The sequence below is a fragment of the Saccharomyces paradoxus genome, chromosome IX, assembly GCF_002079055.1.
Source record: "Saccharomyces paradoxus chromosome IX, complete sequence".
NCBI classification, from domain to species: domain Eukaryota; kingdom Fungi; phylum Ascomycota; class Saccharomycetes; order Saccharomycetales; family Saccharomycetaceae; genus Saccharomyces; species Saccharomyces paradoxus.
The window spans coordinates 297,511-321,035 of record NC_047495.1 but is presented as its reverse complement, the minus strand read 5'-3'; the positions used below and the strand labels follow the sequence as shown (position 1 = coordinate 321,035).

Sequence of the window (23,525 nt, the reverse complement as noted above, 5' to 3'; positions counted from 1 at the left end):
GGATTTTTTATATGCTCCATACTTAATAAATATTAATACTCTCATTTGTTTTACACTTTTTTAAATTTTTATTTTTTTTTAATTAGCATTCCAAGTTCGGGAAATATCATTGATATACCTTAATTCCTTTTCGGTAAACGTGATGAGACGACCTGCATCAGGTTCAGAGTTTGTATGTATGTCATCCGTAGAGTAGGCACAGTACATATAATTAGAACATTCCTTGATTTGCATCCATGGATGAACAGAAACGTCAGGGACGATTAGCCCCTCAACGTTCAATGGAGCATCATATAACCTCTTTAACTCTGAAACGTCCTCATATCTACTCTTAAAATACTCTGGTTCTTTTCCAAAGTCTTCTTCCGCACTGTTTGGAATTTTACAAGTCTTCAATCCACCGTTTACCCATAGTAATTTATTTTTGGAGTCACTATGTGCGATCTGTGTAGAACAGATGTAATAATTCCCACTTGTGTATCCGTTATCATTTCCAGACTGTTCATTAACAGGTCCAATAATACTACCATCAACGGGATTGATGGAATAATCTTGACCAGCATATAATTGTCCCAACCAGAATATTTCTTTGTCACCATACACACACCTCTGCAACTTCCCGTCCAAATTTAACATAAAAGACATCAATAGTCCATTTAATTTCTCAAGTTTATTGACTACTACCAAACCACTATCAACATGATGGAGTCGTAATTTTTTGAAAAAATTGTAATACACAGATGCTTCTTCAGAAGTTTCAGAGGAAAAAGGCAATGACGAATCAAAAATCAGATTACTTCCAATAAATCTGCGTTCTTGTCCAGAAGGTTCTACTCCACTTAACATTTCGATGCAGTATTGGAAAGTTTGCTCATTTTCCATAACCCTATCCTTGAACAATAGTATTCCACTCTCCTTGTAAGAAGGAGAGTCAAAGAAGTAGTCAGACCCCACAAATGGCACTACGTCCGCATCCAACAAAATATACTCTTCGAATGTGTTGAATAAAGTGGCAACCCATTTATTTTGAAAAAAAGAAATGTATGTCTTTGAAAATTCGGTGTCAAGCACTGTTGAACAGTCTATTAAGTAGACCTTTTGTTTCGTTTCATTAGCGACCTCAGAAATTTTGGCAATAGATTCTGCAGATAGTTCATTTCCTGTGGTAACTATTTGAAATGGTAACTCGTTTTTTGAGAATTCCATCACTTTCAACTGTTTCAGAAATAAAGGAACATCTTTTTCAGCAATAGTCAAAACAAAGCCTCTTCCTTTGCTTAACCTATTCCAATTGAACCAAAAGTTTCCATTAAATTTTGATGATTCCATATCAACATTGGGTATAGGCACTGCCTCTCCAGTTGTCAGGTCAGTGATAACAGGCCACATTACCATTTTGGATTCATTGTTGGTTTTCTTCAAAAACGGAAAAATTCTGTTTTGCAAATCATGAGGATTTATGGATGAATTGTCAAATACTTCAGTAGGGTCTAATTCACCAGACAAAAAACAATAATCATAAGATCTTAATCTTTCACCTAGCAGAGACGCCAACGTATTATCTATTCCATCGACATTATAAAATTTGGCAGTTTGCGCATTATCCCAATTGCGATCAATTCTGTATAGTACCTCAAAAATGTAGCGGCACTTGTCACGCTTAGCTATCTCATTCTTTGCTAATTGCGTCAACAGTACACGCTCATTGTAAGGAGTTGTACTCAAAGAGGGCAAAAAGAAGGCAAATAATCGCTTTATTAAGTTTTCTGATTCCATTTGCCGTTGCCGTTTCTCAATCCAACCGAATGCAGATGATTCAACAGCTGTTCTCTCGCTTGCATGGCTGTTTAATTTATTGGATGATGTAGCATTCCGACTTGCGGAGAAAATGAGGTAAGAAAAGAGCAAAGAGAGCAGCAGTGTTATTGATCGTTTTAAGATTAGTCTTCTTGATTTTAATGATTTAAGCATGCTTAGAGAAATGGTTTTTGCAGACTGTTTTTAGTTTCCTTAACAACCTTCTCGTACCCATGTGATGGACGCAGGAGTTTGATTAGTTCCGAAGGCACGAAATATCACAGAGCCAAACGATGATATAAAGCTAAAGAGCCGATTGGTGCCACTTCCGCGTGAAATACAGATAACTCTTCTTCCAAGCGTTTCTTAGGCGAGATCAACACTGGATTTTCTCATTGTCGATACTTCCCAGCTTGAAAAAGCTTTCCTTCGTTTTTTTATCTTCAAAAAAATTGCTTCCAATCGGAGTTGAACCGATGATCTCCACATTACTAGTGTGGCGCCTTACCAACTTGGCCATAGAAGCTCGTATTTGTTAGTTTGGTGGTGTCCAAGGTGTAATACTATTTATCTAAGATGGCGCTCAACAGTGGTTCTGACAGCCTTTTGCAACCAACCCTTAAGCACTTCAAACTCGGCTGCTTATATCATTCTATAAATAGCTTGTGCATATTTTCTGAATTATCGTGATTAAACAACCAGGTTAGATGCTTGGGATTGAAAAGTTCAAAGAATTGAAGTGGCTCGAGGCCTACTTTTATTTAACGATTTTTCTTCTTGGAAGAAGTGAACATCGAGATGAAATATCCCTGCAGTATAACAACTATAATGAGCAATGACTCAGCAAACCTGTTGATGAATTGGGAGGAATTAACGCCTGGAAACTGTTATATCTCTTACACAACCAACCCTATGTTAGGTGACTATGTTTTGAATGTATCAGCAATAAACGGCTGCACGGAAGAGTTAGTGGCAACTCACCTAGTGCCAACTTTGGAGAATGCAACGCAGTGGGTTCACGAAATGGGTGAATACTGGGATAGTCTCACTTTTGCTGATGAGAATGGTACCAGTTTACCAGAATACTACTATTTCTTTCAGGAGAATGAAGAACAATAGGATGCCGTGATAACTTTGTGAAGAATGTGGAAATTTGCTGACAATTGTTGGTGAGAATTATGGGATAATTGGATAATTGTTGGGATTCCATTGTTGCTAACGACTACAATATTAGGCATACAGAATATACTAGAAGTTCTCCTCGAGATATTGGAATCCACAAAAGGGAATCTGAGATTTGGGTGAATAGTTAGATAATTGTTGGGATTCCATTGTTACTAAAGACTATAATTAGGTATACAGAATATACTAGAAGTTCTCCTCGAGGATATAGGAATCCACAAAAGGGAATCGATAGTTCTACATAGTGTTATTACCTTATCTTCTTTCCTTTTATATGTTGTCATTCATTATCCTATTACATTATCAATCCTTGCATTTCAGCTTCCATTAGATTGGATGACTGTTTCTCAATCTTTATGCCATCCTCTTGCACCGCATGTGATAATATAATACTAAATAGATGATATTAGAATTTCATTCCAACAAATTTAATACTGTTTGAGACGATGTGTCTTCGGTCGTTTCTGATGTAATTGGCAATTACCCTTTTAAGTAATCGTTAGCGTTTCATCTGCGACATAGTTGTTACTATCAAGGTACGTTATCCAGTTTCAACCATGACAAAAACCGTCTTTAACATTCCGTGATAGTTTAATGGTCAGAATGGGCGCTTGTCGCGTGCCAGATCGGGGTTCAATTCCCCGTCGCGGAGATTTTTTTGGTATCTTCCAAGAATAACATGCAACTTATTCGACACGGTGATGACTGCTCGATATTGCTGCTCCATATTATATCCCCAATAAGGTCATTAGAACTTCCCTCTTTTTTTTTATAACTTTTTTCGTGTATTAAAAATGACTATATATTTTATGTTTCTATGCTATGAAGGAATTATGCTCCAGCTTTCTTAATATGTTGGCTTACAGACATTTATCAGGACTGTAGAATACTTCGTAACAGTTTCTGTTATGATTGTCTTGTGAGCAGGTCGATTTTTAGTTTCATGCACAACTGTTGGGTTGAGCGTAGAATGCTCTACTACACTTGGACTGCTGGTGTTTTGGGATATCGAATGGGTAAACCCTGTATCTAAAGAAATCGAGGTGGGAACCGGGACACCGCCTGAATTCTCCGTAGTCGAAGATGATTTTAATTTAGTACCGTTTGATTTTTTTGTGGTAGCCTTTATAGTTTGGTGCATATCACTGTATTGAGTAGTTTTGCTTAAAATAGTCGTTGATCTGGCGCCTGGTACTTTTATAGAGCAGTTGCGAGTTTCCACGCTCGTTTGTACAATATACGAAAAGGCTGTTGGTGATTGAACGGAAGGCTTACTCTTGCAGGCGATATATGAGTAAATATCAGAGGTGACTGTAAAAGGTTCGTTAGTGGACCAGGGTTCAGCTGTAGCAGTCTTGGCGCCTGGAATAGACCCATCTGTCCCAATTTCCACTAGTTCTTTCGAAACCTCACTAGCGTTCCAATTTGCCTGTGCTAGAGATATTTTATAATTATCGAGATCGAATACAACATATGCAGAGGACAGGAATACATCGCCCAAAACCATCGAATCGTTTGTTGGCTGGACCGCAAACCCACAATAACCACCTTCCGTCTCGGGACTCAAAATCAGACTAGTTAGTGGAACACTTATTTGCAAATCGCCGAAGTCAAAATTGTATTCTACGTCATCTGCAGATACTGGGCAATCTAATATGTATATACCTTCCTCTGCACTATAGGACGCGTTTACAAAAGAAGCCATTTTATCTGCTATGACCTCGGGCGCATTCAATAGCGAGGTTCCTGAGTCCAACAATACCGGGTACTTGGTCGTCATAAACGTTTCATGTTCACAGTTACTTTTGTTTTGAGCGCCTAAACCTTGTATAGTCATTGCTAACGTCGCAGGTGCATCGACTATTGTGGGATATTCATTTACCATAGGGAAAGTAAACAAATCACCGGAGAACTTTGATTCATCAATGGCACCAAAAACAATCGAGCCAGCACCAGAATCAGGCGAGTTCAAGAACAAAGAATATGCGACCACATCAATGATTTGTTCACTTTTCAAGATTTGTGGAAAATTAGGATAATATTTGTTAGGAGCACCTTCATAGCCCTTAACGGACTCCCTTCTAGGAAACCCAATTCCCAGGACACCACTAACGGGTGTCGTAGCATATTTAGCTACACCAAACTGGATGTTAGGGATGTCAATTCCATTAATTGATACAGTTTCCGTCCCCCAAGTGCCGTCAGCAAATGTTTCGTCAGCATAAGTAATGTAGAATCTACCATTATCCAGATTTTGATAGGTGGAAGAGCTATTGTCGTTGTAAGTATTCATAGACCCGCAATCAACTGAGGGCGTAACCCTTTCGCCATCGTAAGTTGCGTTTGAATAGGATGACGTATTTGAAGTTGGTAAGCAAAAAGGATTGCTAGAATCCATAACCCAAAAATCAGCAGACCCGGTATCAAACAATACTGTCAGTTGTTGAGACGGCGTACCTATATCTAAGGTTGTTGCGTAATACATCCCCTCTTCTTGCTGTAGAAAGAATTCTAAATGACCGGTACCATCGTTTGTTAAGGCAGCAATGGTATTAATGATGGCGAAACCCGCCAGTATGAGTTTTAAACAAAGGATATTTATTATAAACATTTCATGCACTTTGCGATACTCTTTTTATGTTAATATCGTTTTTAAGCGAGAGGTAAGTACCAGAATTAAACCAGCAACGATCATTAAAGTATGTGGTATGCCAAAACTGGTCGTATTCTCTCTTCTCTTTTATACTTATTGTCAAAAAAAAAAACATTTCCTAGCTATAATGTGGTACGTTTCAGAATAGCATACTGTGTATGCTTGTTATTATCACCATTATGTGACACTCGCCATGTAATTTCCTTTTTCAGTAATTACACGCCATGTTTCAGCATGATGGAAAAACAGGAACAACGCATCTCCAACATAACAAACATACATGCGTACCGAAATGTACACCGTTTATGAATTCGGCAAGAACCGTTATCTATGAACTAAAAATACAAATTTATTTAAGAGAGTCTAAACTTTTCAACATAGCCTGGATTTCCTTTATGACGGCTTTCCTTTTTTCCTTCAACGGCTTTCTTAGGGACTCATCCACATTGATCAAATCAATGCCGTCTAACTCAATCAGCAGCTTCAAAAGCATCTCGTTGCAGTAGTTACGCTCATAGATATCCTTTTCATCTTCCGCATCAAATCTATTTATTAGATCCTTACTACGACCTTGCAGCTCGTTTCCGTACCGCAACGACACATTGTCGATTTGTTCTTCCAAAGTCAAAGGAACTGGCGCCTTCTCAAATTGATTCTTGCCTTTCTTGTTCTTCTTCGAGGCCCTCTTTTTACTGCTTTTCCCCTTGCTACCATTGGGTCTTCTGATTGTAACCAAAAATACGACAGCAATCACGGCCAAGAGAACGTAGGTCGAGGTGCTTGTTTTGCTCAACTTGCTCTTCAAGTGCTCCATTGCGTTATGTGACATTACAAAACGTGCAATCGCCCTACTGGTGCTACCTTTTTATCAAAATACCCAATTGAAAGCAGCACTATAATATTGATTTCTATCTTTTTTTCTACTAGTTATGTCAGTTCGCGATATTTTTTTCATCATGGACCAAATAATAGTAAAGGAAAGCTGAACTGTTTGCGTTAAGAATTTTCCATTTATAAAATTCTTTAGCCACAGGTCTCCTTCAAGTCCAAAGGCGACCTAGAGAATGCATGTTTGCCAATTGAACTGGTGTTACTCGAAATGGTATTCTAATGTATGGTGCCTTTGAGCTTATATTCGTCATCCGTTGGAAGTGACTAGACTGAAGGGGCGCGAACTATTCTGATTAGGTTATAACACTTTATAGGGATATCACTACAAACTGAGGCCTAAGAAGATGATCTTCATGGCGGAAACTTGCAGTGTATTTGTATTGTTGCGCATCGTGTTCGATTGTTAATATATTACGGTTAACCTATGGCGGTGGCTTATTCCCTGGAGAGTCTCAAAAAGATCAGTAATGCCCTGGTGGGAGACCAGTTGGCTAAAGTAGATTACTTTCTGGCTCCGAAGTGCCAGATTTTTCAGTGTTTGTTGTCTATTGGGGCAGATGATGGATTAGAGTTAAAGAATGCGAAATTGGATCTGCTATATACCCTTTTACACCTAGAACCGCAACAAAGAGATATGGTAGGCACATGTTACCTTGATATTGTGTCCGCAATTTATAAGTCCATGACCCTGGCAGGCAGCTTTACTAAAAACGATTCTTCGACGAACTATAAGTACGTAAAACTTCTAAATCTGTGTGCGGAAGTTTATCCAAATTGTGGTTTTCCAGACCTACAGTACCTCCAGACCGGGTTCATCCACTTGGTCAACCATAAACTGTTGAGAAGCAAATGCAAAACTGATGAGGTGATTACAATAATTGAATTATTGAAGTTGTTTTCACTTGTAGACGAGAAAAATTGCAGCGATTTTAACCGGACCAAGTTTATGGAGCAAGAAAGAGAAGTGACAGAAATCTCACACTATCAAGATTTTAAAATGGCTGATTCCCTTGAACACATAATAGTTAAGATATCAACGAAGTATTTGGATCAGATAAGTCTCAAATATATAGTGCGGCTAAAAGTATCCAGGCCAGCGTCACCATCCAGCGTTAAGAACGATCCCTTCGACAATAAAGGTGTTGACTGCACCCGTGCAATTCCTAAAAAAATCAATATCTCAAACATGTATGATTCTAGTTTACTATCATTGGCGCTCCTTCTATATTTAAGATACCATTATGTGATACCAGGTGATCGAAAATTACGGAATGATTCGACGTTCAAGATGTTCGTTTTCGGTCTCTTGAAGAGTAATGACGTTAACATTAGATGCGTCTCCTTAAAGTTCTTAATACAACCGTACTTCACAGAGGATAAGAAATGGGAGGATTCCCGTACGCTCGAGAAAATACTGCCATATCTAGTTGAGTCATTTAATTATGATCCACTACCTTGGTGGTTTGATCCATTCGATATACTGGATTCATTGGTTGTATTATATAACGAGATTACTCCAATGAATAATCCTATTCTCACAACACTCGCCCATACAAACGTCATATTTTGTGTTCTGTCTCGTTTTGCGCAATGTCTTTCTTTACCACAACAGAATGAAGCTACTTTGAAGACAACTACAAAATTTATCAAAATATGTGCGTCATTTGCAGCATCGGACGAAAAATACCGCCTGTTACTGCTGAATGATACGTTGTTGTTAAATCATTTAGAATACGGGTTGGAATCCCACATCACTTTGATACAGGATTTTATATCTCTGAAGGATGAGATAAGGGAAACGGTTGCGGAAACTCATTCTATGTGCTTGCCCCCAATATATGACCACGATTTCGTAGCAGCTTGGTTGCTATTGCTGAAATCATTCTCAAGAAGTGTTTCAGCTCTTAGGACAACATTGAAAAGAAACAAAATTGCACAGCTACTTTTACAGATACTGAGTAAAACATATACGTTGACTAAGGAATGCTATTTTGCTGGACAAGATTTTATGAAACCGGAAATTGTGATTATGGGCATTACTCTGGGCAGTATCTGTAATTTCGTGGTGGAATTTTCTAATTTGCAGTCATTTATGCTGAGAAACGGCATAATCGATATAATCGAAAAAGTGTTAACCGATCCATTGTTTAACTCGAAAAAGGTCTGGGACGATAACGAGGATGAAAGAAGGACCGCTTTGGAAAGTATACCAGTGCATGAAGTGAAGGCAAACTCCTTATGGGTGTTAAGGCATTTAATGTACAACTGCCAAAACGAAGAGAAGTTCCAACTTTTGGCCAAAATCCCGATGACTTTAATTTTGGATTTTATTAACGATCCATGCTGGGCAGTACAAGCTCAATGTTTCCAGTTGCTCAGAAACTTGACTTGTAACTCAAGGAAGATCGTTAATATTCTTTTGGAAAAATTTAAAGATGTTGAATACAAGATCGATCCCCAGACAGGGAATAAGATTACTATTGGATCAACATACCTTTTTGAATTCCTAGCAAAAAAGATGAGGCTTTTGAATCCATTAGATACCCAACAAAAGAAGGCCATGGAAGGTATCTTATACATAATTGTGAATCTAGCGGCAGTAAATGAGAATAAAAAGCAACTAGTCATTGAACAGGACGAAATACTGAACATTATGAGTGAAATATTGGTAGAAACAACAAACGATAGTTCAAGTTACGGTAACGACAGCAATTTGAAATTGGCATGCCTCTGGGTACTTAATAACTTACTTTGGAATTCATCAGTTTCACATTATACCCAATACGCGATTGAAAATGGTCTGGAACCAAGGCATTCACCAGGCGATTCAGAAAACCCGCAATCGACGGTAACAATAGGGTATAACGAATCTGTTGCTGGTGGGTATTTCAGAGGGAAGTACTTCGACGAGCCAGATGGCGATGATAGCAGTAGTAATGCCAATGATGATGAAGATGACGATAACGAAGATGACGAAGACGATGATGAGTTTGTTCGCACTCCCGCTGCAAAAGGCAGCACATCAAATGTACAAGTCACACGTGCCACGGTAGAAAGATGTAGAAAACTCGTGGAAGTGGGATTATACGATCTAGTTAAAAAGAACATCACAGACGAGTCGTTATCTGTCAGAGAAAAAGCCAGAACGTTGCTATATCACATGGACTTGCTTTTGAAAGTTAAATGAGTGTGCCAGACTCGCAGTAATTTCTACAAAAAATATATGATTTAGCTTTCTAAATAGTACTATCTCAGAAGCATTCATAACTGCAAACATACGCTTTGCTAAAATGTCTGCGTGATCCGGAGGGACTGAGCATATTCAACACCATGTCAAAAAAAAAAGTATGCATGGAAATATCACTTTATAAGGAACGTTTCGGATTAAATTATATAATATTTAAAGAAAATTGATAAAATAATATGACAGAAGGAAGAAACCAAAACTAAAAAGATTAATCTTGGGTCTTTTGAGAACCACGTAGTAAACCGGTTCTTCTGGCAGCAATCAAACCAGCCTTTTGACCAGAAACGGCACCTCTAGAGATAGTAGAAGCCTTACCAATATGTTGATGGTTACCACCACCGTGAGGGTGATCAACTGGATTCATGGCAACACCACGGGTCTTTGGCCAAGAGTTTCTCTTCAATCTGTACTTGTGGAAAGCACGACCAGCCTTCAACAATGGCTTGTCAACTCTACCACCACCGGCAATGACACCGATGACACCTCTGGCGTCAGAAGAGATAACCTTCTTGGCACCGGATGGTAATCTGACTCTGGTCTTGTTTTCATCTGGGTTGTGACCGATGATGATAACGTAGTTACCAGAAGCTCTGGCTAGAGCACCTCTGTCACCTGGCTTTTCTTCAACGTTGGAGACAATGGTACCTTCTGGGACGGAACCCAATGGCAAGACGTTACCGACGTTCAAAGAAGCCTTCTTACCGGCGTAAATGAATTGACCAGTGTGGACACCTTCGTTAGCAATGAAGATTTCTTCACGTAATCTGTACTTGTATGGGTCACGGAAAACAACCTTGGCTAATGGAGCACCTCTACCGGAGTCGTGGACAATTTGCTTAACGATACCACGGATGTAACCATGACGTTCAGCATAATCCAAAGTTCTCAACTTGGCAGCACCTTGTCTTAATCTGGTGTGAGAAGTGAAGATAGAACCAGCACCCTTTCTTTGGTTACGAATAACTCTACCTGTTAAAATGAGGAAAAAATTTCAATATTGTTAGTAAATATTTCTCGAAAGCTTTTTCATTTCCAGAATATGGCAAATTAAAAGACTGCATTCAAAGAGTTTTGAAATTCGTAGTTATGATTCAAAATAACAGAAGGATTTATTTTCATACTTAAACGGCCAATGTCACTCAAAAGTGTAATATCACAATTTGTCAATAAGTCCCCATATAATGTTTAAAAGAACCTCGTAGTAATCATTTGTGGAACTGTCATTGCAAGCATCCTTGTTCGCTGCTATGCTGCCTTGTACTGTAGAAGGGTTGAAAATAAAATGTACTGATTCAAAACATCTAATTCTTAGAGTAGTCCTTTCTAATTGTTGCCATGATCGTGTGCTATAATAAAAACATACCCATTGTTCAATAACTTTGTGGTTTCTTGGTATCTTTATGATAAATAGCAGATTTAACAATAGTAACAATCTTATAATTTATCTATATCTACTTTTGTCAAGAATGAAAGATTATTGAAACCTGCAGTATGTCGCAAGCATAGTTTCCGGAGCAGAACCCGCCTGGAGAGTTACTGCCTGGAGGGAAAAGTTCACCTGCCCAGCGGAGTGTTGCAATGGAAGCTGGTTGGTGTCCTTGCCTTACTGGTTAGGCTGGAAACCGAGGCCATCTCCCCGTCCCAACCTCTGAAAATTCCTTCTTTTTCTCTCGAGCGAGCTGACAACTAGGAGGACATATTTTCTTCAAGGGAAAACATCAGGTGTTTGGGTTTTAAAATAATGTATTGTCTGGGTTTATATGATAAGGTACGGGTGCTAGTCTGAAAAGTTGTTAATCGATATAATGAAATATGTATAACTTTACTATCATATTCGATTACATGTAGAAAAGGTGCTTCCATCTCTTTAGAGAAGGTCAAAAAAAAAATTATAATATGTCTCCTGTACGTTTTCATCTGTAGTTTTATCTAGTGAATAGAAAAGTAGAGAGTTTCGTAGGCGGTCGTTTATGCGGTCCTGCGATTATAGGTAATCTAGCGACGGGATTTCTTTTTGCCGTTGAATTTGCCACTCTTGCTGCCTCCACTGATACGAGCAATATCTCTTTTGGATACAATCAGCCCATTCCTCGTGGACCTGCCTACACTGCTGATCTTCAAACCACGTTCCCTTTTGGTGGCTCTTTCTTTATCCCTGGCCTTAATACTTCCACCAATACGCCTCTCAATATCTTTCTTGTATGTAGATTCAATTTTCCTGAATTGTCCCTTTTTCACTTTTGACAGGACAATTCCACCTTCCGCAGCTTCCTGTTCGTATTTTTTGATCCTCTGGACGTGCTTATCAATCATTCCTTTTCTGATATGCATAGGTACTTTTTCCAATTTGTTTATTTTTTCTTGGTGTCCATTCACCCTTGAGAGTCTATTCAGCCTCATTTCGAGTGTACGCGATCTGGCCTTCCCAATCACTTGATCATCTTGGTATACTATGCCGTCATCATTTCCACTGCTCATACTCTGTAAGGTCAACGATACACCACTGTCTATAGAACTGCTTCCACCGTTATTGAAGGCACTCAATAAGTGCGACTCTCTCAGGAATTGCTGCAACTCCAGATCGTTTTGCAAATTTTCCGCTTCCAAAGTTTCATCTTCCTTTTCTTCCTTAGCGTCAGTACTCTCCAACTTTTTGTTCATTTGGGATAAAGTTTTACCGCTTCTTAATAGTTTCTGTGTCTTCTTACTTGGCGGGATATAGACGTCACTAGGTCCACTGAATTTAATGACCTTTGGTTGGGTTTTCGGTTTGGAATCTTGCTCATTATCCTCACCGCTTTCGTAGCTATTTTCTTCCTCAGAAGAAAAAGAGCCCTCTGTATTGCCATTTTTAAAACCATTACCATCGTCGGAACTATCAAGCTCGCTACAGGAACTGTGGCTGGTATCTGCTTCTGTTTGTATATTTTTTGTTTTATCTTCGAACCCCATAGACTCTAAAGATCCGAATTGACTTTCAAAGGCTTTCCTCTGAAGCTCCATTTGTTTTATATATTCTTCATCATCACGGCTCATCTTTTGGTAATCTTCTACCTCATTTATGCTCTTAATATTATCATGACTGTCCTTGTCACTGCTAATGTAACTCATCTCATCGCTCAAAAATTTTCCAGGAACGGAACGGTCGCATGAGACGAATGATGAAAATTCAGCACAGGGTCCATTGCCAAGATTGAGCCATACGCAATGGGCAGAATAATTGATAATATTTCAGGAGTTTTCGCCTGCAAACTAACAAGTCCTTCAAAACGGCATATAAATAAGGTTGGGGTAGATAATAGAAAAATGACGAAGTTTATTGGTTGCATAGACTTGCATAATGGAGAAGTTAAACAAATTGTAGGTGGTACGCTAACAAGCAAAGAGGAGGACGTTCCAAAGACTAACTTCGTATCACAACATCCGTCTTCATATTACGCTAAACTTTATAGAGACCGAGGAGTTCAAGGGTGTCATGTTATTAAGTTGGGACCCAACAATGACGATGCTGCACGCGAGGCACTTCAAGAGTCACCGCAATTCCTACAAGTGGGTGGAGGAATTAATGATACCAACTGTTTGGAATGGTTACAATGGGCCAGTAAAGTAATCGTCACCAGTTGGCTATTTACAAAAGAGGGCCATTTTCAATTGGAACGATTGGAACGATTGACAGAACTATGCGGGAAAGACCGCATTGTAGTAGATTTAAGTTGTAGAAAAACCCAGGACGGTCGTTGGATTGTGGCAATGAACAAATGGCAAACTCTAACAGATCTTGAGCTTAATGCGGAAACATTCAAAGAATTAAGGAGATATACGAATGAGTTTCTAATTCACGCTGCAGACGTTGAAGGTTTGTGTGGTGGCATCGATGAACAGTTGGTTTCTAGGCTTTTCGAATGGACCAAAAATTATGATGGTTTGAAAATCGTTTATGCAGGTGGAGCCAAAAATATTGATGATTTAAAATTAGTAGATGAACTAAGCCACGGAAAAGTAGATTTGACATTTGGTAGCTCGTTAGATATATTTGGTGGTAAACTGGTTAAATTTGAGGATTGCTGTAAATGGAATGAAGAGCAAAGTTAGCCTCCTTTTTTTCCTCCCTTTTTTTCTCTTTTGGTTGCTTCGTACTTTAGATTATAATACTTATAATACTAATCATAATGATACATACATGCATATAAAGTTTCTTCTCTTATTATTTTTGGTTCGTTTTCACTTGTTTTTTTTCCTCTTATACGCCTACTTCAAAGTTACCAAGCATTATCATATCCACCTGAACCAGTATTCCCCATTTGAGATGCATTGGAGTAAGGATCTTGCTCAGCGCCCGTCATCATTACGTCTTCGTTGGTTCCCAGCATATTCGAAGCGGCGTTGTTATCACCCGATGCAAAATTAACTTTGTCTTGATCCATCTGTGTCAGAGCCAACAATATTGAAGCAACCTTTTTCTGTAATGTATCGATACCTCTGACGACAACTTGATCAACGGGAATGGACCCTACGGATTCTACGTTCATGTAAAATGTATCTGCTTGAGCTTTATAGTCAAAGGGGTCACCTTCATTTGGGGGATCTTCGTATTCGCAGTTTTTAGACTGAGGCCATTCTTTGGCAGAATCCTGTTCATACCAATAATCAGTATGTTTGAGTTTATTCCAAGGATCATATTCGAACTCTATAGCCGCTGCTGGACCCCATTTGGCGTGCTCTTTGGCTATACCCTTTTTTGCAACGCATGTCAGTTTCAATTCTTGGCCCTTCCTCAATTTACAAATAAGAACACCGTTACCTTCTTTATCCTGTATAATAGGATGTCCAATATTACGTCCCATCAGGTTGGATACAATGACCAAGTCCTTGCTGTAGACGTTTGTAGTACTTTCGCTTTCACCGAATGCTTGCAATGTTAACACCACCGAACATTTGTCACAGTGGTCCTCACAAAAACAATCACGACTGTATTCCAGTTGTTCGATATCCATACTTTGTAGAGGTATTAAACCTAGTCTGTGTGCAATAAATTCATCGGCCAGAACCGTGGTATTCGTTTCTACTTCAACCGAATCAATGGCTAAGGTAGGAATCTCTGCTATCATAACTCTACGGAGAGAATTGGCCATTGCCAAATCCACATTGGATAGTATAAAGTCGACATTATCTTTACTGGCTTCTCTTATTTTAACTTGAGGACCTTCTTCACTCATTTTATTTATTGTTTTAGTTTTTCAACTCTGATACGAAGCCTCTTTTCTTGATACGAATGCAGTCTCCCTCTTTCCACACAACAACGAAACGCACTTATAATGTATGCACACACACTCATAGCTTATTTTTGCCAGTCAAATTTAGTTTATTTTCATTTTTTTTCCATTTTGCTTCCCGAAAAGTCAAACTTAGTCATTGCGAACGAGTTGCGAAGCTTATATGTCAAGAAGTATTAGTTGTAGTACTATTAGTACAGATGATACTATATAAGGTATATCGTGTAGTATGTTCAAATATATTGAGTTGTGATTTCCTTATTTCTCTCTTCCTATTTGATGCAGTATTACAAAAGAAAGGGTGGGGGTGGAGGTGAGGCATAACAGAGTTATTTACAAGCGGAATAGGAGGGAAAAGGAAAAGAAAACAAAAGAGTACATCGGAACCAATCAGGTAAATTGTCTAGAACCCCCACGCACAAACTCCAGGATCTTCCATCCTTCTGTTTCGTCATCATCGATTTGCTCTGGGTCTCTGGTGAAAACCATGGCATAAGAGCTCATCAAGATATTAGCTTCGTCACCAGCGGCGATCTCGCCGGTTTTCTTTTTCCTGTAAAGGTTGATTTCCTGTGCTCTACACCCGACCACCAAGACTGGAATATCTTGGGGAGCCAACAACTTTGCACTCACTATTTCAACGCCCCTGATATCCAGGATACGGCCATCAGCATAAACATCCTGTTCTTTGAAGATTTTTTGTTGGGCGGCGTAAACATTAAATGGTGCCTCACTGAACCATTTTTTCAAAACTTTAACGTCACCTTTGACATACGCTTCAAGAATTTCTGGGACGATGTATTCTCTCAAGTGTCTAGTGAAGTTTTCGTTCGAAAAAGTGGGGTCCATCATCTTAAACTGGCTGTAAACACGAGAGGATTCTGTTTCTGCAAAGAACCCGCCCACTTTGTTAGTTATTTTTCTCATGATCACAATTAGGGGGTTTTCACTTTCATCCCACAATTTATTCTTTAAAGACTGTATGGAACGGCCTACTACGGTCTTTTCTTTGAAGTCCTCGACTTTCTTTCCAAACGATTCTTTAGACTCGATATTTGTGGCGATCACTGCTGTACCTGCCTCCTCATTGCTCTTTACTGCCCTGCGTCTTTTCCCAGAGGCTAGGTCTCTCTCACGTTTAAGTCTTCTTTGCTCTTTAGTGATGAACCCACCGTACCGGGAACTCTCCCCATCGTCGATGACCTCGGAGACTTCCTTGTAAATCTTCGTCTGTCTCACCGGCTCGAAGCTCTCATCCAGCTTCTTGGCCGTGGCGGAAGCTGCTTTCCTTGTGTTCTTACCGATTTCGGACTCCCAGGCCTTAGTGGCTATATGTTCCACGGTCTCACCGGTCTTTTTCAAAGTTTTCCCTACGATTGTGGAGCCTCTCTGAGCTTTTAAATATGCCTCCCTGGCCTTTTTGTAGGCCTCAGACTCGCCTAGCTTCCCCGAAGCGTCTTGCAGCGTCTTTATGTTCTCCTGTAGTTCCTGAGATTTCTCCCATTCCTTCTTGAATGTATCGCGAAAGATCTGGAGCGGTGATCGAGGGTTTCCACCTTGCGCACGGGTTGCAGAGGTGGAGAATAATACTCGAGCAACGAGAAATCCTGTGTCCTGGGACCTGTACCTTGCAGTTACCGTCCTAGAGCTTGTGCCGGACGTCCTAATAAAAGTGGATCTGTACATGAATTGAAATAGCAATTGCTGTGGCGGTAAAAAATTCTGGAAAAAAAAATGAAACACTGTAAGCGCGGTTCTGCCCTCTTATCCCAAGTTTTGCTTACCTTGCGGGCTATATTATACTTGATTCTTTCAAACCTGCTTCCGAAGCCTAAGGTACTCAACCAGTGTTCTTTGACATATATGACTGAGACTTTCCACTTCCACTGGGCGAAAAAGAGAGAGAAAAACTCCCATCCGGGTAACCATGGACGATTTTCTGCGTGGTTGGTTGTCGCTTTTAATAGTGTATACGAGAAACCTAATGGTGAGAAGCAGTCTTAGGAGCGTACCGATGGTAAATCTCGCCTCGGCGATTGAATTTTTGAATGAAACAGTCATGCTGTTCTTCTCTTTTTTTTTAGCGTCCTTTTACTAAAATTTTATATTATGGTAAGAAAAGGAAGTTTTTAACAATAAACTAAAAATAGCTAAATTTTGTACTATGAAAACTATAACAGTAAAAAAACTTAGGTAGTCTACTCTGAGATTTCGTTCCTAAAATTCTTCAATACACGATATATACGCAATTTAGTTGTATTTTTCCGGAAGCAACTTGTACCAGGTTCTTTCAGGATGCAGCTGTCCGTATTATTGCCTCTCTATGTAACAGTAACTGAAAAAAACCTTCTCTGGAAAAAAGATAGAAAAGAAAAATAGTAATTAGAATGGAGTAGAGGAGAACAAGAACGAAAAAATCATGAAGGTGCCACAGATTTGCTCTTATTTGCTAAGCATTGCCCCCTTAGTAGTAGCACATGGACTACATCATAATAAAGATTATGGCCTTGAGGCAAAACACGAGTTCAAGCAAAATTCTGTGGTTTTGAAGCAAGAATCTATCTTTTACTCTCTAGTTTGCCTTCTGCAAGACCACGTATTTGTCATGGGGCCGCGTTATAACGCCATTGTGGCCATCCTGATCATTCAGTTTATGCCTTGTCTTTTTGTACTACTGGTTCCCGGGCTGCGCAGGAACGATCCTTCCAGCTTGACACTGTCTTTACTAGTTTCGTTTTCCCTGGGGACACTGCTGGGTGATATTTTATTACACGTGGTACCTGAAAGTCTCAGCGGTGTAAGTGATCCCACAGTGGTCGGAGCAGCCATATTTCTAGGGTTTATAAGCTTTTTGGCCCTGGATAAAACGATGCGGATCTTATCAGGGACGTCCAGCGATGACGGGGGCATACATTCTCACTCTCATAGCCACACCCCCCAACACCAAGAAGCAGAGAAGAAAATGGGCTTTAACATGTCTGCGTATTTGAATGTCATATCGGGGATCGCCCACCACATCACGGATGGCATAGCGCTGGCGGCGTCATTCTACGGCTCTACACAAGTTGGCATAATGACCAGCATAGCTGTCACTTTCCATGAGATTCCTCATGAGCTGGGTGACTTTGCCATTCTGCTTTCCAGTGGATTTACCTACCCACAAGCCATTAGAGCCCAAGCGGTGACAGCTTTCGGTGCCGTTGTTGGAACAGCCATTGGCTGCTGGATCAACGAAATCGGGAACGCCAGCAATAAAGGAACGTCTTCATCTGCTGGTGCATCCGAACTTATGCTGCCGTTCACGGCGGGTGGCCTCATCTACATTGCCACTACTAGCGTTGTACCGCAGATCTTACATAGTTCCGCGCCTCATGGCAAGCTCCAAGAGTTTAAGAAGTGGACCTTGCAGTTGGTCTCCATTTTCGTAGGATTTGCTGTTATGGCACTCATGGATGAGCATTGATCCGCGTCCGTGTCGCTTGATGTGCAATATACGTACCTTTATAGTAAATATCCTTATTGCCTTATATGTACCGACGCTTCCCCGGATTTCAATAAAGGCAAAAACAGCCGATAATCAGATCAGATCAAACACTATCTCTGACCTAATACAAAAAGGAAATAAAAAGAAGAACAGTATAGGTCGATTTGAGGGCGTGCACAGCTATTTTAAAGATGTCCAATTTTTTACTTGTGATCCCTGAAGACGTGATCAAGGGCTGCTCCAAAGCAGATAAGCTGGTCGTTACAGGAGAGTTCGATAACTGGAGACATTCCGATTATGTTTTGCAGTATGACGGCAAAACACAAAACTACAGAGTTCAAATTCCCAGAAGGAAGGGTCAACGTAGCACCATGTTCAAAGTGGTGGTAAACGATAAGAAATGGGTCACCCTCAACTACTTCGATACCGTGACGGACAAATCAGGGTACACCAATAATATTCTTCACTTCAAAGACAATGAGGCCAGTCAACTAATGGATATACCCCTATCACCACATACACGGTCCAATACTGCAAAAGGGAAGCCGGAAGATGACTCTTTGAATGATTATGTCAACTTGTCGTCGCATAGCGACCTAAGCAGCACAGAAGAGATAGTGTGCTGGAATTCTGATATGGAGGACGAAAACATGGATGCCACCATCCAGTGTGATTTCAACCAGGCGTTCAATAGCAGGAAAGAGTCCTTAAATGGGCTAATGTGCATTGCCAAGAAAGTCAAGACGTACTGGAACAAATAGACGACTTTTTCAAACATATTTCTTTTATGACCGATATATATTTCAAATTTCTTCCTTTCTATCTAGCTATGATTTAGATATACATGTTTTTTAATAGATTTATTCCTTTTCACTTTTGCCATAAGGTGAGTATCTCATTTCATGGGATCACCATCGCTGTTAGCCGCCGAGGTATACAGGCTCTAACGGGCAACACCAAAGAACCTGGTGTGTTATTACCGCTTTTATTTAAATGAAGAGGTTTAAATCAAAAAAGGAAAAGAAGGGTTTTGGGTAAGGGTATCTTTCAAACAGCTAAGAGCCTAATCGACTCATCCTATGAATTTTTCTTTTAGGTATTTTACTGTCATTTCTCATCAAGACGAACTTTTTTGTAACAAAAAAGCAGTCTGCTGCTGACAGGAAGGTAAGCAAGACCAACTGAACAGATAGCATACGTCCTAGGTAGTGGCCTTTCATCCAGCACAGTGCATTAATTAAAACTATACCTTTCCTGTCAAAGAGTTGCCATTACTCTCATCTCTGACGGCAATACGACGCGTGACGCGTAAGCAAGATAATTCCTTTGTTTCCTTCCTCTATATCGATGGAAGAGGAGATAACTTGGGCTAAATAAAGTAAAAGAAAAGGCCATTGACCTGAGAACGAGAGCTCAAACGAAGATAACATGGCTGCTGTGCGTCGGTCTACCAGAATAAGGACAAAATCTCAGGCCACTGAGGAAGAAGGTTCCGATGATGAGCAAAATACCAGCGTGCAACACGTAGAATCTGATAAGATCACTGCCAAAGCTCAACGTGAAGAGGAAGAAGAAGAAGAAGAAGACAATGGTGAGAGTGAAGAAAGTAGCAGTGAGGATGACTACGAAGACCAAGATGATGATGACTACGTAGATACCGCTACCGCGAAGAGGAAGTCTAGAAAGAGAAAATCTAAATCAGCATCAAATACCAGTAGTAAAAGACAAAAGAAAAAACCTACCTCTACTCAGAAGTCGGCGGCATCTCATGCTCCCGTTTATCACCGCTCTAAAAAAGATCAGGATCAATACTTAGAAATTGCGAAGGATTTCCAACCTACAGAATTGTTTGAGATACTATCCACTTCAGAGGACGTTTCCATTGAAGAATTGTTGCGAGAATGGTTGGAAACTTATACTGAAAATAGAGATAAATTTTTGCAAGAATTTATCAATTTGCTATTGAATTGTTGTGGCTCTGTTGCTCGTGTCGAAGACCATGACGTTCACAGTAATGAATCTTCTAACGAAACGATTGGTGAAATTCAGTTACTTTTCCAAAGACAGAAACTACACGAATTTTATCTCTTGGTAAGTAAGGAAAACAAAAAGAGGAAAAACTTTAGAATGGGACCCCTTTATCAAAATTTCGCGGAATTCATGACTAAATTGTTGGAAGTGGCAAATGACTTACAGCTGCTATACGTGGAATCGGATGAAGATGATACTCAAATAGTTACTGGTAACCTTGTCTTGGATTTGTTGACTTGGCTGTCTTCCTTTTCTGTTTGCAAGATCAGATGCTTCAGATACATTTCAACACTAACATTATACCTTTTCCAAGACTACTTGACTCAACAGGCTGTTAATTTGGAAAAGAATTATTTGGCAAAGTTAACAAGACAGCTATCGCTTGAAGAAAAAAAAAAGAGGCCTAATAGGAAAACTTTAGAGAAACTAGAGAGTACTATCGCCGAAACTCATGGTAGCAAAGTCGTTATTGAGAGTATTATTGATAATATAATCAAATTATGTTTTGTTCACAGGTATAAGGACGTGTCTGATTTGATTCGTTCAGAATCCATGCTGCATTTATCCATTTGGATTAAAAACTATCCTGAATATTTTCTCAAGGTTACATTTTTAAAGTATTTTGGCTGGTTATTGAGCGATAATTCTGTATCAGTCAGATTACAGGTCACCAAGATTTTACCGCATCTAATAATTCAAAATCATAACAGTAAATCCACTGATAATTCCGCTATCCGTCAAGTATTTGAACGTTTCAAAACTAAGATCCTGGAGGTGGCAATCCGTGACGTTAATCTTGATGTCAGGATCCACAGTATCCAAGTTCTAACGGAGGCGTCATCATTAGGATACTTAGATGATTCTGAGATCCTTATCATTTCTAGTTTAATGTTTGATGAAGAGTTTGACCCATTCAGAACATCCTCATTCAATAGAAGATCCAAGTTCCTATCTACGGTGGCCAAGTTCTTAGCAAGAGTAATAAATGAGAAATTCGAGGAATTCATCAAGACACATGAGGACTTACCCAAAGAAGTCGACGGACTAGAAGTTGGGTCCGTTGTTCAAGTTGGTATATTTACCAAGATTCTAAATGACTCTTTAATTTATCACTTAAAGGATTCCGCCGAAGTCGATTCAAGGACAAAAATCCGTATGCTAACACAAGCGGCAGAGTTTTTGTCTCCTTACATTTCCACTCATTTGAAAACTATTTGCAATCTGCTGATCTCTGATACTGAGTCAAATGAACTGATCCAGACTTTGCAAAACTCGACTGATAATAATAATGACAATGATGATGTCGACGATGAAGAATTGGACATTACTCCATTGTTTCCCATTGACAGAAATAGCACCATTTTATATCTCAACGTATTTCATGGTCTGTGTGCAGGCTCTAACAACCCAAAAATCCAAACCAAGGACAGCGTTAAGGAAATAGTTTTGCCTCTATTCTATGATCTATTAAACGCCACATCCATCGAATCCGCAGATATTTTGTGTCCGCTTCTGGAGAGTTTTATGACATTCTCTCTGGATGATTGGATATCTATTGGGTATGAAACAGAATTGAAAAAAATTACCGACAAAACTGTCAAGGCATTTATGGATTCTACAATCGGGGACTCAAAAGTGGATATGAAATACGATATATTTGCTAAGTTTATCCATCATATCCATCATTTCGAGAAAAAAGAATTGCAAGAAAAACTGCTCAACCAAATAACAACATTGACAATTCATTTAAAAAAATTTCTGGAAGAAAAAATGGAGCCAAATAATTCCAGGGATGACTACAAAGATTTAACTTGTTCTTTATATGAACTATACATCAATAAACTGACAATCCTTGGCAGAGACTACCCAATCGAGGTTGATGAAGAACTATTGCAACTATTTTTGAACAATTTTGTTTCTCGTATCCCTATAATATTTCAAAGTTTTGATGACAGTACCGCTCAAGAAATAAACTTTAAAATACTAGTGCTATTAGCAACATGGAATTTGGAAAAATGGAGAGAAATAATAGAGAAAGTAACAGATCATGAGAATTCTACTCCAAAAAATCTTAGATCAGTTTGGAAACCCATAGCCGCTATAATAGGTCGTTTAAACACACTTGTTACTTCTTTGGCGGCTATAAACGAAACATCTGAAAATATAAACAGCTTGTTTTACTTAAAATGGTCAGCTTCCACTTCATTAATGGATATAATCGTTGCAATAAAAGTTTTTGAGCTCAAATTGCCTGCAGACGCTACATCATGGAAGTACAGTATGAGCGAGCAATTTCCTTTTTACCTTCACGATAATGCATCCAAGGTGCTTTTGGAAGTATTTTTATATTTAGAGAGTCTTTTCGCTAAACAAATTGACGTCCAATTAGAGAGGGTAGCAGATGAAGACGCTAACCTAAATGATTTACCGGAAACGGGTTTTTTCAACAACATTGAAACTGAATTTCTTTTATTCACAGTTAAATTGAAGGGGCTGATGAAATTGAATATTCTAGATGAGCGATTTGCTTCCCGTATGGCACTAAACAAGGAAAAGCTTGGCCCATTGTTCAAAAAAATTGTAGATGATACCATAATGGAAAGTCCAGAATCTAACGAAAAGAATAAACAGAAAGCAAAATCAAATCAAACACAGAAGGAAAAGGATCTTCCTTTGCAACCAAACAGTGAACGAGAAACCGACCATGCAAACATTGAAAAAAATGATTCAGATATTCCGATGACAAACGATCTAGAACCTATTGAAGAAAGTTCGCAAGATAACTCAGAATTAGCACCAATTGAGGAACATCCTACCGTGGTAGATGCTATAGATAACAGCGACGCAATGACACAAGATTAAGAAAAAAAACACGGAACTTATTGTTCTTTTGCAGTCATCCATAATATATTTCACATCTCCCCTTTTGACATATATAGCTTCGTTAGCACCTTTTTAATCATTATC

General features: G+C 39.3%; 13 protein-coding genes and 2 non-coding genes across 15 annotated transcripts; 7 read left to right on the top strand and 8 right to left on the bottom strand.

Moving 5' to 3' along the window:
• Window positions 1-78: 78 nt before the first annotated feature.
• Window positions 79-1,971, bottom strand: MNT3 (alpha-1,3-mannosyltransferase MNT3; the record flags this gene model as incomplete). Its single annotated transcript, XM_033911137.1, has 1 exon — window positions 79-1,971. The coding sequence occupies one exon, from the start codon at window positions 1,969-1,971 to the stop codon at window positions 79-81; it is 1,893 nt and encodes a 630-aa protein (XP_033767028.1).
• A 279-nt stretch (window positions 1,972-2,250) lies between these two features.
• SPAR_Itrna8T lies at window positions 2,251-2,323 on the bottom strand. Its single transcript has one exon. It is a non-coding gene; the product is annotated as a tRNA-Thr (tRNA).
• A 302-nt stretch (window positions 2,324-2,625) lies between these two features.
• Window positions 2,626-2,916, top strand: SPAR_I01420 (uncharacterized protein; the record flags this gene model as incomplete). Its single annotated transcript, XM_033911136.1, has 1 exon — window positions 2,626-2,916. The coding sequence occupies one exon, from the start codon at window positions 2,626-2,628 to the stop codon at window positions 2,914-2,916; it is 291 nt and encodes a 96-aa protein (XP_033767027.1).
• A 643-nt stretch (window positions 2,917-3,559) lies between these two features.
• On the top strand, window positions 3,560-3,631 carry SPAR_Itrna7D. The gene has a single exon. It is a non-coding gene; the product is annotated as a tRNA-Asp (tRNA).
• Window positions 3,632-3,826: 195 nt separating this feature from the next.
• BAR1 (aspartyl protease BAR1) lies at window positions 3,827-5,590 on the bottom strand (the record flags this gene model as incomplete). The annotated part of the gene is made up of 1 exon (XM_033911135.1): window positions 3,827-5,590. One exon carries the CDS (start codon window positions 5,588-5,590, stop codon window positions 3,827-3,829), a length of 1,764 nt encoding a protein of 587 aa, XP_033767026.1.
• A 391-nt stretch (window positions 5,591-5,981) lies between these two features.
• SNL1 (Snl1p) lies at window positions 5,982-6,461 on the bottom strand (the record flags this gene model as incomplete). The annotated part of the gene is made up of 1 exon (XM_033911134.1): window positions 5,982-6,461. One exon carries the CDS (start codon window positions 6,459-6,461, stop codon window positions 5,982-5,984), a length of 480 nt encoding a protein of 159 aa, XP_033767025.1.
• A 486-nt stretch (window positions 6,462-6,947) lies between these two features.
• Window positions 6,948-9,710, top strand: VID28 (glucose-induced degradation complex subunit VID28; the record flags this gene model as incomplete). Its single annotated transcript, XM_033911133.1, has 1 exon — window positions 6,948-9,710. The coding sequence occupies one exon, from the start codon at window positions 6,948-6,950 to the stop codon at window positions 9,708-9,710; it is 2,763 nt and encodes a 920-aa protein (XP_033767024.1).
• A 268-nt stretch (window positions 9,711-9,978) lies between these two features.
• Window positions 9,979-11,137, bottom strand: RPL2B (60S ribosomal protein uL2; the record flags this gene model as incomplete). Its single annotated transcript, XM_033911132.1, has 2 exons — window positions 9,979-10,739; window positions 11,134-11,137. The coding sequence occupies 2 exons, from the start codon at window positions 11,135-11,137 to the stop codon at window positions 9,979-9,981; spliced, it is 765 nt and encodes a 254-aa protein (XP_033767023.1).
• Window positions 11,138-11,765: 628 nt separating this feature from the next.
• On the bottom strand, window positions 11,766-12,881 carry FAF1 (Faf1p; the record flags this gene model as incomplete). Its single annotated transcript, XM_033911131.1, has 1 exon — window positions 11,766-12,881. One exon carries the CDS (start codon window positions 12,879-12,881, stop codon window positions 11,766-11,768), a length of 1,116 nt encoding a protein of 371 aa, XP_033767022.1.
• A 195-nt stretch (window positions 12,882-13,076) lies between these two features.
• Window positions 13,077-13,862, top strand: HIS6 (1-(5-phosphoribosyl)-5- ((5-phosphoribosylamino)methylideneamino)imidazole-4-carboxamide isomerase HIS6; the record flags this gene model as incomplete). The annotated part of the gene is made up of 1 exon (XM_033911130.1): window positions 13,077-13,862. One exon carries the CDS (start codon window positions 13,077-13,079, stop codon window positions 13,860-13,862), a length of 786 nt encoding a protein of 261 aa, XP_033767021.1.
• A 167-nt stretch (window positions 13,863-14,029) lies between these two features.
• Window positions 14,030-14,986, bottom strand: RPB3 (DNA-directed RNA polymerase II core subunit RPB3; the record flags this gene model as incomplete). The annotated part of the gene is made up of 1 exon (XM_033911129.1): window positions 14,030-14,986. The coding sequence occupies one exon, from the start codon at window positions 14,984-14,986 to the stop codon at window positions 14,030-14,032; it is 957 nt and encodes a 318-aa protein (XP_033767020.1).
• Window positions 14,987-15,433: 447 nt separating this feature from the next.
• Window positions 15,434-16,729, bottom strand: TIM44 (protein translocase subunit TIM44; the record flags this gene model as incomplete). The annotated part of the gene is made up of 1 exon (XM_033911128.1): window positions 15,434-16,729. One exon carries the CDS (start codon window positions 16,727-16,729, stop codon window positions 15,434-15,436), a length of 1,296 nt encoding a protein of 431 aa, XP_033767019.1.
• A 733-nt stretch (window positions 16,730-17,462) lies between these two features.
• YKE4 (Zn(2+) transporter YKE4) lies at window positions 17,463-18,506 on the top strand (the record flags this gene model as incomplete). The annotated part of the gene is made up of 1 exon (XM_033911127.1): window positions 17,463-18,506. The coding sequence occupies one exon, from the start codon at window positions 17,463-17,465 to the stop codon at window positions 18,504-18,506; it is 1,044 nt and encodes a 347-aa protein (XP_033767018.1).
• A 212-nt stretch (window positions 18,507-18,718) lies between these two features.
• Window positions 18,719-19,288, top strand: ATG45 (Atg45p; the record flags this gene model as incomplete). The annotated part of the gene is made up of 1 exon (XM_033911126.1): window positions 18,719-19,288. The coding sequence occupies one exon, from the start codon at window positions 18,719-18,721 to the stop codon at window positions 19,286-19,288; it is 570 nt and encodes a 189-aa protein (XP_033767017.1).
• A 667-nt stretch (window positions 19,289-19,955) lies between these two features.
• On the top strand, window positions 19,956-23,420 carry IRR1 (cohesin subunit IRR1; the record flags this gene model as incomplete). Its single annotated transcript, XM_033911125.1, has 1 exon — window positions 19,956-23,420. One exon carries the CDS (start codon window positions 19,956-19,958, stop codon window positions 23,418-23,420), a length of 3,465 nt encoding a protein of 1,154 aa, XP_033767016.1.
• Between the last annotated feature and the right edge of the window lie 105 nt (window positions 23,421-23,525).